Source organism: Ylistrum balloti, unplaced genomic scaffold, assembly GCF_031769215.1.
Source record: "Ylistrum balloti isolate Yb309-2 unplaced genomic scaffold, AGI_CSIRO_Ybal_v1 Utg370110, whole genome shotgun sequence".
NCBI lineage: Eukaryota > Metazoa > Mollusca > Bivalvia > Pectinida > Pectinidae > Ylistrum > Ylistrum balloti.
This window is the reverse complement of record NW_026782132.1, coordinates 1,554,013-1,570,363: the sequence shown is the minus strand read 5'-3', so window position 1 is coordinate 1,570,363 and position 16,351 is coordinate 1,554,013. Positions and strand designations below refer to the sequence as shown.

Sequence of the window (16,351 nt, the reverse complement as noted above, 5' to 3'; positions counted from 1 at the left end):
GTTTCCAATTTCATTATTTAGACATCATCCATTAAGCCATTGCATGACAATGAACCGACCCATATCTATAACAGTTCATTAGATACACCAGCAAATACTATGTAAATTCTTATATTAAGCCCACCCCTTGAATTCGATTGAAAGGTTATACCTGTGTGTTGGATATGGGGTTTTTAGCTGGATAAATACAGTATTATATTAAGGAAATAAGTTTAGAATCCTATCAGGGTGGTAAGTGATCCATTTGTTTCAAAGTCATTGAACATGCATGTTTCGCCCATAATAGCTAATGTAGTGGTGAAACACCTGTGTTACTGTGATGTATCAATCTTTTGTAAATGACAGTGACTAGATATACAACTGTAGAATCGATTTAAGGTCACACTAGTTTACACTAGCATGCACCTGTATTTCCAGTCACTTCCAGTCATCAGAAAAAATATGAACTGATTTTTTTTTATAACAACAGCATACAGTAGACGAGGACACAAACATATAGTTGGGATTTTATGTACAGTTATAATCTACAGAAAATACAACAAGTACAAGATTGGTAAAGAATTGAACACAGCAAACAAGAGACAGGTGCCAAGGGCAGACAACTAAACACAAATACAAAGAAAAATAGAAACTAGAGACAAATACTAAAGATGCTGGAATGGCAGTCTTTTCTTGACTATTTAACAAAGTATTTTACAATAAACCAGAAACCTTTATTACCAGATCAAGTGAAGCCTGGTTTTATTTAGACAGAAGACAGATGGTGCCTGGGGTTACTATACATCTCATAAAGATATACTTGTGTGTATATCAACTGCCTGTAACAGGAATATACAAAAGGGTAGCTGCTATTATATATACAGGATATCTCTGTCAGGTTTCTCACAGAAAACATGTTTCTTGTCAAATGAAAAATTTAAAAATTCCCATATGATTATGTAGAAGATTACTGTCTTCTTACAAACATTGATAAAATATTCCAGCAGGATTTCCATGCAAACAGGTAGCTCTAATTTCTCAGGCATTGTGTTTTAGCTATTATTAAGATAAACACAGATCAGTCATACCCTATATATTTAGGTGTGGTACCTTTCAGGTGGATTTATTTCTCATAATATATGCAATTTAAAGATTGTAAACAGATAAACTCTTTATCATATAAAATTGCTAATTTTGTGTGGAAACTATTTTTGTTGAATTTGCCCATACTCTAAATCAACAGATATTTATGTCCAGAAAATTATAAACAGATAAATGTTGACATGGGTTATAGTACTTAGGGATCCTTTGACCATGATTTAACCATTCAATCCAGTGCCAACAAAAATGTCCATTTTTGGAAAATCAAGAAATTTGAATGCTACAAAAATAAATGAATTTACATAAATTATAATCCTAAGAAGTAAAAAGGATGGATATCAAACATTATATTCTGTACAATTATGCATATTTATCTAAGATGTTTGGTAACCTATATTTATTTCTGTGTAGTATAATCACCAACTTCTACTATATTTCAATTTCCTGTAATGATCCCCATCCAAGAGTCCTATACATAGAATGCAAGCTATTCAGTTTTGTGTAAAGTTACAAGCATTTGTCGCAATTTATTTAAAAGAATAAAATTAATCTTTTTGAACAATATATGTATGGCTAAGGGGCAGAGTTAATTGGTAGATCTGGAACTGGGGACACCAAGGTCGTTAATAACAGATTACGAACTGTTAACAGTGATCAGAGTTTATTTAAATGGTGCAATATTGAACAATATAACAATGCTAGAGATTGGAACACAAGCTAATGTGATTCAGAAAATGGTAACTGGAGACATCAGAATGGTGATACAGTTAGTATAGATCAATTATCAATCAGTGCACCTATCAGTCTGAATACCTGTATTAATACATTCCTGTGGTAATGTAAAATTCTTTCCCTTTTCCTAATCATACAAAATGAGTCATTGATGTGTCCTGGAAAAGATAACATTTCTCTACCAAAGGAAAGCTCTCTATTGACCAAGATTAAAACATGGACTAGGTCTACAGCTGTCAAATTAACATTCAGTACTGATTGCCATACTCTGCAGTAATCACAGTGTCCATCTCATTATACACACGTACAATTGGTAGGAAATTACATAGACACAGATATAAAGGTCTTAATATACATTGTACATGGCTACCATTCTAATGTAATAGGTGATATTTTGATAGTGTAAACATATTATATATCTGATTGAATCTCGACCAGCTTTAAATCGTAAGCTGTTTGGTGGATAGATCGTCCAGGTTTCCTTGCAATAGGTAGTAGCTCCTAGGGTGAACAACAGGGGAGGCACATTGCATATCATCCAGAGCAATTAGGGGAAGGTGTCTTCTCCAAAGACACAATGATGACAGCACAGACTGATTCATTTCTCAGCTTCCAGAGAAACACAAACAGCCACGCGTTAGAAGTGTCAAACCGTGCACCACCTCAGATCTTCACCTGAAATACATTGGCCAATGCTGATTGAATGTTTGATTGACAGGTTTTCCATCTCTGTTACTCCTCTCATGTTCGAGTATCATTTCACCAATAACCGTCAGTGTTCTAGTGACGTAGGCCAATGTTTAAACCAACTAAACTATCACAGCCCCTAAATCATAAACCCCACACTGGCAATAGTAAAGGCTAATGATGGCAATCAAGTGGTTGCCAAAAGCTACCCATTGAGTAGATTCTTGAGTCCCTGTAAAACATTTGTTTATTGTTCTGTACTCGATATCTTCTCTGACTATACAGTGTTTGCCTAAAACAAAAATGTAATTCTTTTAACATGTATCAGGTGATATTTTGATATGTTTGATATGGAAAATATATTTGTTTACCCAATGTAAAGTAGTTTGATTCAGACAGAGAAGTTATATTTAGTAATAAAGGAATTATTATCAGGTGTAGCCTATAGATTTAGATCTATATAAACAGGTCATAGTCAAACTTAAGAAATCAGGGGGTGTAGCCTATAGATTTAGATCTATATAAACAGGTCATAGTCAAACTTAAGAAATCAGGGGGTGTAGCCTATAGATTTAGATCTATATAAACAGGTCATAGTCAAACTTAAGAAATCAGGGGGTGTAGCCTATAGATTTAGATCTATATAAACAGGTCATAGTCAAACTTAAGAAATCAGGGGGTGTAGCCTATAGATTTAGATCTATATAAACAGGTCATAGTCAAACTTAAGAAATCAGGGGGTGTAGCCTATAGATTTAGATCTATATAAACAGGTCATAGTCAAACTTAAGAAATCAGGGGGTGTAGCCTATAGATTTAGATCTATATAAACAGGTCATAGTCAAACTTAAGAAATCAGGGGGTGTAGCCTATAGATTTAGATCTATATAAACAGGTCATAGTCAAACTTAAGAAATCAGGGGGTGTAGCCTATAGATTTAGATCTATATAAACAGGTCATAGTCAAACTTAAGAAATCAGGGGGTGTAGCCTATAGATTTAGATCTATATAAACAGGTCATAGTCAAACTTAAGAAATCAGGGGGTGTAGCCTATAGATTTAGATCTATATAAACAGGTCATAGTCAAACTTAAGAAATCAGGGGTTGTAGCCTATAGATTTTTATCTATATACAGGTCATAGTCAAACTTAAGAAATCAGGGGTTGTAGCCTATAGATTTTTATCTATATACAGGTCATAGTCAAACTTAAGAAATCAGGGGTTGTAGCCTATAGATTTAGATCTATATAAACAGGTCATAGTCAAACTTAAGAAATCAGGGGGTGTTGCCTACAGATTTGGATCTATATAATCAGGGGGTGTAGCCGAAAGATTTAGATCTATATACAGATCATAGTCAAACTTGAGAAATAGAGGTTGTAGCCTATAGATTTATATCTATATACAGATCATAGTCAAACTTAACAAATAGGTCCAACTGTAGACAATATAAAGTTGTCTCAAGTGTTTATAACATTTTTTATTAGGAGATATGGGGTATACCCATCAGTGTTGCATGTTTTGAGTATATTATGTACATGGATCAGGTTCCGGGATCCATGGTATTTTAGCCCTGTCTGGACGGGAGCAACATAGCTACTGCCAATGTGATCTATATGTAAATCACAAATGTTATGTTTCTGAATCATAGCCAGAGACGATGAGTCACATTTATTGATTGTTGTCAGTTAAAAAAGTGTGATTACATAGAAACAACAGAGAAAGCTATTGCTGCTGGGGTGTTAGTTTCTGTCCATCAGGCATTAATAGGTACATGTATATTTTATAATAGGGCATTTAAACTGTTCCCATGGGGAGAAGTTGTGTGAAAATCAATAGTATGTGTATTTTAAATATCATTTGGAGATGCAAAATTGAGTGCAGCAAAATTGCAAATTGCTGAAGATTAATGTATATGTTTTACAATACCTCACTCTGATAATACGATGTAGAATATAATCCATTAAGTCAATACAGGTGCTCATTTGATGCGTATTAACACTCTTTAAGTGCAGTTAGCTGTCTTTATTAGTCCAATATAGAGGTTTCTAGAATTCAGTTGATGCTAAAATATTAGTTTGATTGATTAGTTTTATGCCAGGTCTGTAAATTTTTAATGTCAAATGTTTGACAATAAAGGGAATTACACATAATTGAAAAAGGGAATTTTTTTTACAATGATTATATTTATAACTTGGTATCTGAGAGTTATTTCCCTTTGATTGGAGTAATGTAGCTCATGTTACAGATATATATGTTAAATTGCTGTCATCTTAATATCTACTTAGGTGGCTTAACATTTATACTGTCAGCCCTCTTGAACTGATTAGTTCATATTATTTCTGCTAATGCATTGGTTGAATTTTAAATTTTATTTTATAGAATTTTGAAAGAAGCTGTAATTGTATAAACTGAAGAACAATTGGAAAATCAATATTATTTTGGGCTTGATTGACTTGCATAGCAATGGTCCTATTCCTTGTGAGATTAAGGGAATTGACCCCTCACTTTTTAGGTCAGTAATTAAAATTTCAAACAAAGTTGAACTTCCAGATAATTTTTACAGTACAATTTTGTTTTCGGGATTTTTAGAGTTTGGAGTTTAATATATCCAAGGCAAGATTTAACTTATCATATATGTAATAGAAATCTATATTCTTATATTTTTTATTTCAGATGGAAGAGGTGATGGGAAGAAAAAGAAATTCAAACCTTTGGAGAGAATGTTTAAATTTTTTAAGAGTGGAAAGAAGCGTTCCAAGTCCAAGGAGAGGGATCCTAATATTGTTTCTGTGAAATCCAAGTCTACTAGTGCTTTACACAAGGAGGTTCCTCATGGGGAGGACGACGAAGAGGATGGCGGGTAATTATTGAGGGGCAGAGTATCCCTCAGATGGCAGGGTATCTCTCTTGGGAAGGATTGACATGTAATTATAGATGGGCAACAAAGAACGAAAGAAATACTCTAATGTGATATGGGAGACAAATGTTTTTCTGTGGCATCAGTAAACAGAAAGGATATGATGTTTGTATAAAACTTACAGAATGGCAACCTAAATACTGACTGTAAATATGTTAAAGTTTTATTTCTGTGTTTGAAGTTTAATGGCAGAAAGGTTTTATGTATATGAGGAAAGGAAACTAGGTTCATAGGTTTAATTTGATTGGAGCCATATGGACGTCTTGTATTGACGAGGCATATATAGATTCATAGACAAAGGTCAAGGTTCAAGGAAATAGATGTCTTGAATAAATCAACACTTTCATATACCGAAAAACTATAGTGATTTATAATTCCAATCAACATTTGTGTCTGGAAAGCAATTTAATTTTGATAGGTTATAATCTAGAGTAATCTGTAGTCTCAAAAGAACAAAACTGAGTAATCCAGAGATAAAGTGAGTGAAATTCCTTTGTAAACAAATTTTGGATGAGAGTTCAGGATAATAAAAATTAATGATAAAAATATTAGCCTGATAAAACTTCATTATGTTCCATGTGATAGACTAACAGCTGAATTACAAGGGACACAGTTTGTGTTTTGTAGATAACATTCATTTACACTTTGATAAATGCCATCGGTGATCAGGGGTTAGAATTCTGGAGTGAATCGATGTCTCTGTTAGCTATAGCAATACCTCTGATGAATTATAATTATTCTGTCAGTCAGGACTCCTCCTCGTCAGATGTTTTCTACATCATGATTAAAGAATCATTTGTGATAACCAGTGCAATACACATCAGGCTGACTGGCACATCATTAATAAATTGCACTCTAATGGCTTCCATAATTCAAGATCATAGTCTGATGATAAAAAACTGGGAGATTTGGTAATGGGTGCTTTAAGTAGGGATTCGGCTGTTTTAGGGTTTCAACCACAGGCTTTTGAGTTTCTAGATATGGGTCACCTCCATCTAATATTGATGATTTTTAAAGTGAAAAAGGCATAATGGAACAAATTGAATTATTTCACAAACATGTGATGTATCTGTTATTGAAGTAGCTTATTTTCAAATATTTTATTTTCATATTGAGGAAAAATTGTAAGGAAGAAGAAAATTAACCTTAATTTGAAATAAATAAGTTGTTGCTTGTAACAGTCCAAAATGACCCAATGACCTATATTTACTATTAAATGTACTGCATAGAAACTTCACCAAGGTTTTAATTGCATAAATATTAACCTTGAAGATCTTAAAACTTTTTGTGAGCATATTTTAAACAGGTCATATACTTTTAAGCAGTACCTTTCAATAAAGTATTATATTATCTGGTATGTATCGGTATGCATGGCCACTATAGAGTAAAAACATGTATATAATATAGGAATTTCACACTGAATGCTCAGACAAGCTGTTCCCTCCCTAAGGCCAGACAAATTATTGTTGTGTTGCCTGTTTCTAAACAATTATGCACAAAAAGATAAAACAAGGAAATTGAACTGATATTTCATAAGAATTTTTTAAAGAGATGAAATTGCACTCTCACTTTCAGATTATTTTTACAGGCATCAGGTATGAAACAAGTTGTGTTACCTGTGTCCAAACAACTAATGTATCTGCATCAATATGTAATCTTTAGTTAAATGTAGGGGTAATATATAATATTATGTACGTTACAAGCAAAGAAAAAAAAATTCTATGATGAAATTAAACAATTGAAAATATTTCTTGAACAGCCCATATTATGTTATTTTTTCTATATCACAGCTACTATTTTATTTCTTTGGTCCAACATAAATGTTTGTAAATGTGTACAACACCCTAGTTGTTTATTCATTGTCCTTTTCTGCTTTAATATTCCCAGGAGATGTGTACTTCTTAATGTTATAAATATTTCATTACCATGAATATCCATACATGGTAACTGTGGACTGTGATGTTTGTGGTATGGATTTTTAGTTCAGTCTGTTGCAGCTGACAAGAGGACATGAAGATATGTCACCACTAACACACACTTGTGTATACTGATTTTTACACAATTTGATGTACATATATCAGGCATGGATGTAGCTTTAAAACCTACAGATGTTCTTAAATATATCAAATTTTGTAAGATGCATCTGTTATGTTTTGACACGTATTTTGATTAAGGAATATAAGAACTGCGGAGAAGCCTGGAGAAAAATAATGAAGTAAAAAAAAATTGTGACAGGATTTTTCACAGGTTGTGCTCATTGGTGATTGTTACTTCATAAGATTGAACCAAATCTTATTTAGAATGGGAATTAGACTTTGAAACTGATATTTTTCTTCAACAGATTTCAGCGTGTGCCTCTCGGGGGAACTCGAAGTATATCAGAAGACAGTGTGTTTAATCCAGAGCAACGAGATCTGACAGGCATGCGCAAGACTGCAGTATCTATGGAGAATATCAAACAGGATTTTAGGGTAGGTATTTAGGGAGATGTGTAAATACACTACAGACTAAAGATTTTACAACAAATGGCAAAACAAAACCCATGATTTACATCAGATTGAGATATCTGGAGAACCCTAAAATACATACTTAAGGTCAAATTTGAGTACCTTGCCACATGTACTCGAGATCTTTTGACTACAGCTGGTACCATACAATGTAATACTTAAGATCTTCTGAGTGCCATGGTCTCCATTCTAAATGTAAAAGTGCATTAATATACTTGATATCTTAGAATTGTCATAGTAATCCTATGAGTATAATTGGAGTGCATGTTATAGATACCCATGGTGTTAGACTCCTTAATATTAAAATTATAAATTATATCATAGTATTAATACTCAGAATTTGAGTGTAATTTTATAGTATCAGTCCTCTGTAGATTTAAGGAATACCCTAAATAGTAAATATTGGTACCAGTATTTATTACACGAGAGCTATAAATACATATATTAAAAACCCTGATTCGTCTCATTGCTTCAAATTTGTAAACAAGTATCAAGTGTTATATATGATTTCAAACATGAAATTGAAATCTTATATTATATTATGATTATAAGTCATTGCATTGAGTGCATGGATTTTTTTAAATTAATCAAAAGTTGAAAATTGACAAAAATGGTATTACTAGAAATAATATTGACATTTCAATAGTTTACTACTGTAACACAAATAGCATATATTTTGTTTTAGGCATTGATTGTAGATTTGTGATATTAAAGATAAGAAGAAATGTATTTTGATTGGTTTAAAAATTAGTCATGAAGTGGAGATTGAGGCTTTTATTAGGACATGTGTGAAATGTTATATGTCCAACCCAAAATAACAAGACAGGCTTACATAGTGTGTTTTGAAAGTGTTGGTGTGTACATAATTTGTGAGTAGATGCTGCCCAGACATCAGCTATGTCCAGCATGTACCTGTATAATTTACCTGTAACACTACAAAGACATTAGTGTTAGATTCTTCTTCAGCCAACAGTTTCAGTAGAGTTACCTCCCTTAATATGCTGAGCATGTTCCTTGTTAAAACTAACATTACCTGTTGATTGTCTTTATTTGAATTGTCTGTGTTCTGCAACATTTATAGAAAAACATTAGAAGCGTGCCATTGTTTGCATGTATGCCGGGTTTTTGTTGAGCTTGCATGTGACCAATTACTGTGAAAGGGGTGTTTATGTTACTGTAACAATGAGATGGGTAATTTGTGTGTTTAAATGTTAATCACTACTCTTACAGACTGAATTGTTCAGTAAGTTACGGAAACGGCAAAGTACAATGTCGTCTGATGAAGATGAAGATGATTTTGGTTTCCTACAATCCACCCGTGTACCCTATGATGAGGTCATAACGAGGGGTCGACCGAAGGTATGACTTAGTCGGCCTCGGGGTTGGGCTTCAAGTGTGGCTTTATGTAGATCAGCTTTATAGATAGGTGTGACCTAGCTTTGATCTCATGTGTGTTATGATCACTAATGTCATACACAAACATCACATCACATTGTGTTTTACAGTCACCAGTCACTGCATATAGCTGTGATATGTTTCACATGTGTGTTGTCATCTTTTCTTTTAGAGTGTAGTATGCTGTGTTCACAAATGGATTAACTTTTGTAGTGGTGTAGGCCATTGCTGTTTTTTTTATTATCATTTTTTTCTAGGTTTGCTTGACTTGTTTTGATTCTACATTCCTTTACCTTAACTGGTGACTTTTTGTTGCCTTAATTTCTGTACCTGAACTGTGTTCTGTGTTATTTTGCCTTCCTGCATACCTGAACTAGAAAGTTTTGTTGCCTTCCTACACCTGAACTAGAGATTATTGTTGCCATCTTACATCTGAACAAGGGATTTTTGTTACCCTCCTACACCTGAATAAGAGAGTATTGTTGCCTTCTTACATCTGAACTGGAGATTTTTGTTGCCATCTTACATCTGAACTGGAGGATTAATGTTGCCTATCAGCATCCGAAGGGGACATTTGTTGCCGTCCATCATCTGTTAAGCGAGACATTGTTATTGTTGGCTTCCTGTATCTGAACTGGAGATTTATATTGTTGCTTTACTACATCTGTACACCTGAAGTAGCTTATTGTTGCCTTCTTACATCTGTGTATAGAGTTTTTGTTGCCTTCTTACATCTGTGTATAGAGTTTTTGTTGCCTTCTTACATCTGTGTATAGAGTTTTTGTTGCCTTCTTACATCTGTGTATAGAGTTTTTGCTGCCTTCCTACATCTGATCATGTGAGTTATTTCTGCCTTTCAGCCTTAGTTCTACCTCTGAACAAGTCCAGTATTGCTGATTTCCTTTTCCTGACTTAGAACTCCAAATTTGATTGTGGTGGCTTTAATTTCTACTTTTTTACTTTTATTTTGCTTATTCTTGAAAAAATGTTGATTTGCCTTAATTTACCTTAATCATAATATGAATTGATCAGTTAACAGAAGAAGAACAATTTGTTACGACCTTGATACTGGATGTCATGTGACATCACAGTGGTTGACATGGCAATCTGAAACTGTCATATCATTATACTGATGAACAATTAACACTGATCTGTCTAGAATTAATATCTTAATATGCTTGTTTTTGCTGCTTATGTTTTTATTTTCATTTTCCTGAAAAATTACTGCTTGGATTTTTGATGACAAGATCATTCAGATTTACAATATGAATAACTAGTGCTAGTGTTTAGTCTTTTAATATATCATACATCATGTGTTGATAATTGCTAGCAATATGGGGGTTGTAGCAAGCCTTTCGTGGATTTTTGCAAGTCATGTGAGTTATTGCTAGCATTGTGTGGCTCATTGCTTATTTATGTGTGAGTATTGGCTCGTGCTGGTTTAGTCATTGTGAAAGCCTTTCATTACTACCAGTGTTCATGTAAGTTTTTGAAACAGTTGGTTGATTTTCACAGATAGTTGCTTATGAATGTGTAGTAGTAATAACATCATAAAAAATTGTTCTCCGTAAAATGAGCTGTCTCAAAGTTACTAAAAAGTAGCCTTTTTTTCCAGTGTAATATTTTTATATAGAACACTGTTTAGTTCTAAATGCAGTTTCACTTTTGAGATGTTGAAATCACTACAGTTACTGTTCTTATAAGATGAATTTCATAAAGATCCATGCTAGTGTCAGATATGTCTTAACATTGTTTGTCTCTGTTGTATCATCTAGTATTTTCTGATACAAGTATTGTTTAGGTTGTCATGAAATATCTAATGGGCAATGTATTCTAGGTTATCATTAAGCTAATTTTGTCAGGTAGATTATTAATCTAGTTTTTAGTTAGTAATTTTGACATTCTTGTTCCTTGCAGATTATCTAAAAACATTTTGTTTTTAGATGGAACTTTCAGTTCAATAAAAAACAGTTTGAATTTATTGAAATTATCATTTCATCAGTTTTCCAATTTATAATTAACAAATGTTTCTATCCTAGTTTATAAGATATCAGGAATATTATTTCACCAGTAGTACTGTGAAATCATATATTTTCACTGAGCTCAAATTTCATGGTTCTTAAAAAGAATTTGAGGATACATCTTGCTTGCAGAATCCACTAGTACCATAATCCATGTCATTTTTTATCTGTTCATTGTTTGGTGGATTAACATAGACCATGAAATTAATGAAAATGACCCCCTCAGTCTCACAAATAAATAAATGGAAATACTAAGGAAGGTTACACAGACTTTTCCTTTATTTAATTGTAAACATGTGAAGTGATAGGCACTTGGAAATCAAAATCTTATTTGATAACAACATCGAGGCAAGGTGATAGTAGAGTATACTGTATAACTTTGTCCTATCTCTGATGTCCAGCTGGTACAAGTATAAAGGATCAAGGTCTACATATCGTACCTTCTCTAATTAGAGTGCTGCTAACTGTCCGACAAGTTAATCAAATGTATAGACAAATTATTTCTTTTTGACATTTACCCCTGATCATCAAACTTAAGGAGGCTGTGTCATTTTTGAAATGTCAAAAAATGTACAAGCTGCAAAACACTCTGTATTTTATCTAGTTTTTGTTCATTTTGGATGTTATTTAAATGCTTAGAGAAAAAGGGAAGAAATTAATAGTAACACCAATAAAGTCATATAAATAGGATACCTGGAATCTTTCTGCTTGTTTTATTGGGAGTTCACCATTACCCTACCGTCTCCAGTGTGGAGGTTCAGGGTACCATGCCTTTGACAGAGGTTATCAACATACTGCTGGTTGTAGTGAGGGTTTACCATTACCTTACCGTCTCCACGGGGTGGAGGTTCAGGGTACCATGTCTTTGACAGAGGTCATCAACATACTGCTGGTTGTAGTGGGAGTTCACCATTACCCTACCGTCTCAACGGTGTGGAGGTTCAGGGTACCATGTCTTTTCCAAAATGAGATCAAAACCCGATTCCCAAATGAGCTGGAAAAAGCCTGGTTACTTAACTCCATACAATTTGTCAAAGTGTTAGCTCGATTGATGTTTGTTTATATCACACTAAATCAGTACAACTTGGCCCACATTTATTCCTAGCAGTCAGTGAATATGCTGTGGTATCTCCAAGTCCTGGTTAACTTTTGGTGTATGTAAAGATGTAGGGTAAATAAACAGACAAGCATTCATGCTGGTGGACCTGTATTAATCTCAGAGTCAGAGATAAACACTCCTAATAGACTGACTTACATAGCATGTACTAAATGGTACATGCCTTTAGTAGGATTGAACGGGCTATCAAATGATTACTGTAACCCAAATTTGTATAGGTATAATTATCAGAAAACATGTAATATTAGAGGTCATGGTCAAGTTTTGGAAATTCAACTTTGTATAGGTATAATTATCAGAAAACAAGTAATATTAAAGGTCATTATCAAGTTAAAGTGACCTTTCCATGCCCCATCTTCAGATCTACTTACAGAATCAGTCATCTTTATCATCACAACCCTGTTTGCAGTTTAGCATTATAAATAGATTGTAGACTGACCATATTGGCACCTGACACTTCAACACTCTCTTGTCCTATTTAATCCTATTTTGGTGGATTGGTGATTTGTATGAAATCCTTTGTGTTCTTTATGTTATTATTGTTGATATTTAACATATTATTGAAAGTATTGAATTTACATAATGTATTTGCAGAAAGTTTATAATTTTATAAAATAAGGCTGTTAGCAAATGTTAGAAATTAGTGGAGGGTTTTTTCTGATAAATACTATATTAAGTGGGATTATGTAAATAGAAGCAAATTTCCACTTTTATAAATGGCCTTGATCAAACTATTTTATCAAAGTAAAACAGCCAGTACATGTATAGAATATGTTTAATTTTTTATGTGGACCTGTATGCCAAGAACTTCTGGTGTCAAAATATTGCATATTTATTGTCATCCATGAAATAAACACACATAAAGCCTGTATGTGATGCTATTTATAACCAAGTTGATATGTTTATTTACACATTTACTTTTATAGTTATATATACAAGTGTGAGTAGTTTACTTCTGTCGCCATGGCAATGACACTTTGGTGATTTTCATTGCTTGATAGAAAATCCTGTTATTATCATTTTCAAATAATGTCACATTCATCATAGTGATTTAGAAATTAGTTCCGAGAAATCCTATACCTTTATAAGATCAATATAAAAAATTGATATTATATGTGTAGAGTATCATCACTTATGAAACAATACATTATAGCAGGGCTAGTATATTAGTGACATTGATGACTGAATCTTATATCTTATAGCTGTCAAGTCTTATTGTAAATCAAGCCTTGATGACGGAGTGTCCAATAAACCTATCTGTTTTATATCTAGACAGAGTGATAGCAGTCCCTCAGTAGAACCTTGATCAACTCCTGTATTACATGTGATACACAGTGTAGATAGAGAGTCTCATGATCTGGATTCCAGTTGCATCAACATCATAACTTATAAACATGACCTTATTCAGTTTACTTGGCCTAATTTTTTTGACCTATTTAAATCAGTGACCTAATTTATAGCATTATCGTTGACCTAATGAACATAAATCTTATTAGATTAAGTCAAGTGACATTGGTTTCAATCACTGATTTCTAAGATAATGTCATGTCATGACATTCTTCTCTTATCACAAAAAACATGGCAGAGTTGTTTTAAGTACAATAGGAATGTGATATGTGCAGATTTTGATATAATTAGTGAGGATCTTGTAACTTCTATCAGACCTTTAGGAAAGATGGCATTGGTGAGGCAGGAAAACAGGAAACTCCTCTATCTACCAGGCAGGGTAACTATCTGATAAGTCAGCATGCTGATTTGGCTTATTTCATTGGATTGAGATGATGCATGCTTGATAAACAGGTGTACAACCCTTCCCAGATCTGTTTGTACATATGTAACCTACTACAAAAGGCTGGATTTAGCTCCAGCTCATTGTCATTTGATTGGCTTCACGGTTTGAGTACAGTCATTAATTGACTGGAGATTTTTGGTTAGAGTTGATATTCAAACTAGGTCTTTATAAGCAAAGATTTATACCTGGTGTTTATCAACAAGGTATAATTTAACATATAGATCTATATGTACTTACATAAATCACATGGCTTAGATGGATAATGGCTGTGAAATACTAGAGCTGAGAGGTATTAGGGTGGTATCATCACCAAGGCAACTGCCTCTCAATAGTGTGAGGGATGTGTTATTGATCAAGCCATTGGTAGAGGCATCTTAGTGCATGTAATGGAGTGACAGTTGTATAAGGATTGACAGTCTTTTGACATTTGTCTGGATTTTTTTTATTATTCTTGGACACAAAGTTGATATAAGACATCAATTTCACCATCTCTCTGGTTGCTGGTATTGTAGACGTTGAAAATCCCACACAGTTATCAGTGACAAAAGGTGTATATATACGCTCAGTAACCAGTACTGGTGTAGGACTGGTGGTAGCAGTGAGAACACTCACACTGACCGCTAACATTATTATTACTCTGTGGTATGTACTGCTGACCACTAGTTGATGACCATTGTAATGACCTAACTGGACCTCCACTGACCATACAAGCAAACATGGATGCCAAGGTTTGTGACCTCATATATATATATAATACTTTAGCAACAAAGCCTCTTGTTGGCCAAGAAGACAAACCTGAACTTAACCGAATTCATTTACTTTTGGCTCAAAATCTTTTGATAAACATTTGAATCCTTATAATTCCCAGGAATGTATTGGTTGTATACAATGTGACACCAGTGTGTGCTGGCAAATTTTCATCATGTCAACAGAAGTGTTGTTGAGTAAAGTACAACTTAATGTATGGTTAGTATAGGACATATGTTGATTATCTGACACCTGTGATATTTGTCTGTTTGTCACTAGTGATATGGTTACCATTGTAGGCTTTTCTACTGACTTAAATTCAATGGAAATAATATGAAAGTCCACCGACCTTACACTATAGATAACTCCTGAGAGGTCAAACAATCTACCTCAGGTAACGTGATTGGGTCATCTGATCGCACACATCAACCTGAAAGATAAACAGGTGAAATTGTTGATGAGACAGGGACAGCTATAATAAGAATGATCAGAACTACAAAGTAACAGATTTGATTTCTCTCCAGGTTCTTGTGATGGATAGTCATCGTATGTACCTTGTGAGTATCACTTTCTTACCTGACTTACTCTAGATTTTTCCATTAGACAATGCTCTTGGTTTTACATTTACATTTCTATCCTTTTAGTTAATACTTTACAATCATGTGTGCTGTTTTTTGACTGTCTGAAGTGTTGCTTTTAATTTTTGAGTGGTGGGAGTGCTGGGGATTGGTTCTGGAGTTACTTATGTATTGATGACAACATGGAGAACCATTCTTATTTGATGTGGATTAATAATATTGAAGCAATTTACTTAATCTAACAGTGTTTTGATCAGATACATTTTACTAAGCTTCTATATATGAATTTCCTGAGTTTTTTTTATATACAGGGCACTGATTGGTTATCCAAATTGATCAGACTAAAGCTAATTGGATGTTGATGAAGCCATGCTAGGTTTAACGGGACCATATACCAATTTCTTTGGATTCTCTTAGCGATATGACATAAGTAGCCTTTCTTGAAGGTGATACTATTTGTGTATTGAACTACTATGAAAACTGTATGGTATGGTCTTGTTCTGATAGTGGATGTTTCCAATTTGTATTCTACTCTTATATTTCCTTAGTGTCTACATTATAGAATTGGATGTTTGGTATTTATATACAAATAATTTTGAGAAAAAGAAATCCAATTTCTGGTCGCTAATCTATCTGGCCAAGAGCGTACATTTTGCGCTACTTGCAAGAGTATGTAACCACTGTCAAATTGGCCTGTATATGTAATGCTGATTCTCCTGTGTACAAAGTACTATTATTTAGCCTGCTATTAATTAGCCTGCAGGACCACATCA

General features: G+C 33.6%; 1 protein-coding gene across 10 annotated transcripts in view; it reads left to right on the top strand.

Annotated features, from left to right (window-relative positions):
* Positions 1-16,351, top strand: part of LOC132550168 (cell surface glycoprotein 1-like) — a 71,015-nt gene that overhangs the window by 20,733 nt on the left and 33,931 nt on the right. For 7 of the 10 annotated variants that reach the window (XM_060214196.1, XM_060214186.1, XM_060214189.1 and 4 more), the window contains exons 3-5: positions 5,178-5,364; positions 7,763-7,892; positions 15,525-15,557. In XM_060214196.1, the coding sequence (XP_060070179.1) occupies positions 5,178-5,364; positions 7,763-7,892; positions 15,525-15,557 (350 nt within the window). Of the gene's footprint in view, positions 1-5,177; positions 5,365-7,762; positions 7,893-14,852; positions 14,982-15,524; positions 15,558-16,351 lie in introns of those variants that run through there. The other 3 variants (XM_060214192.1, XM_060214193.1, XM_060214195.1) reach the window with 3 other exon arrangements.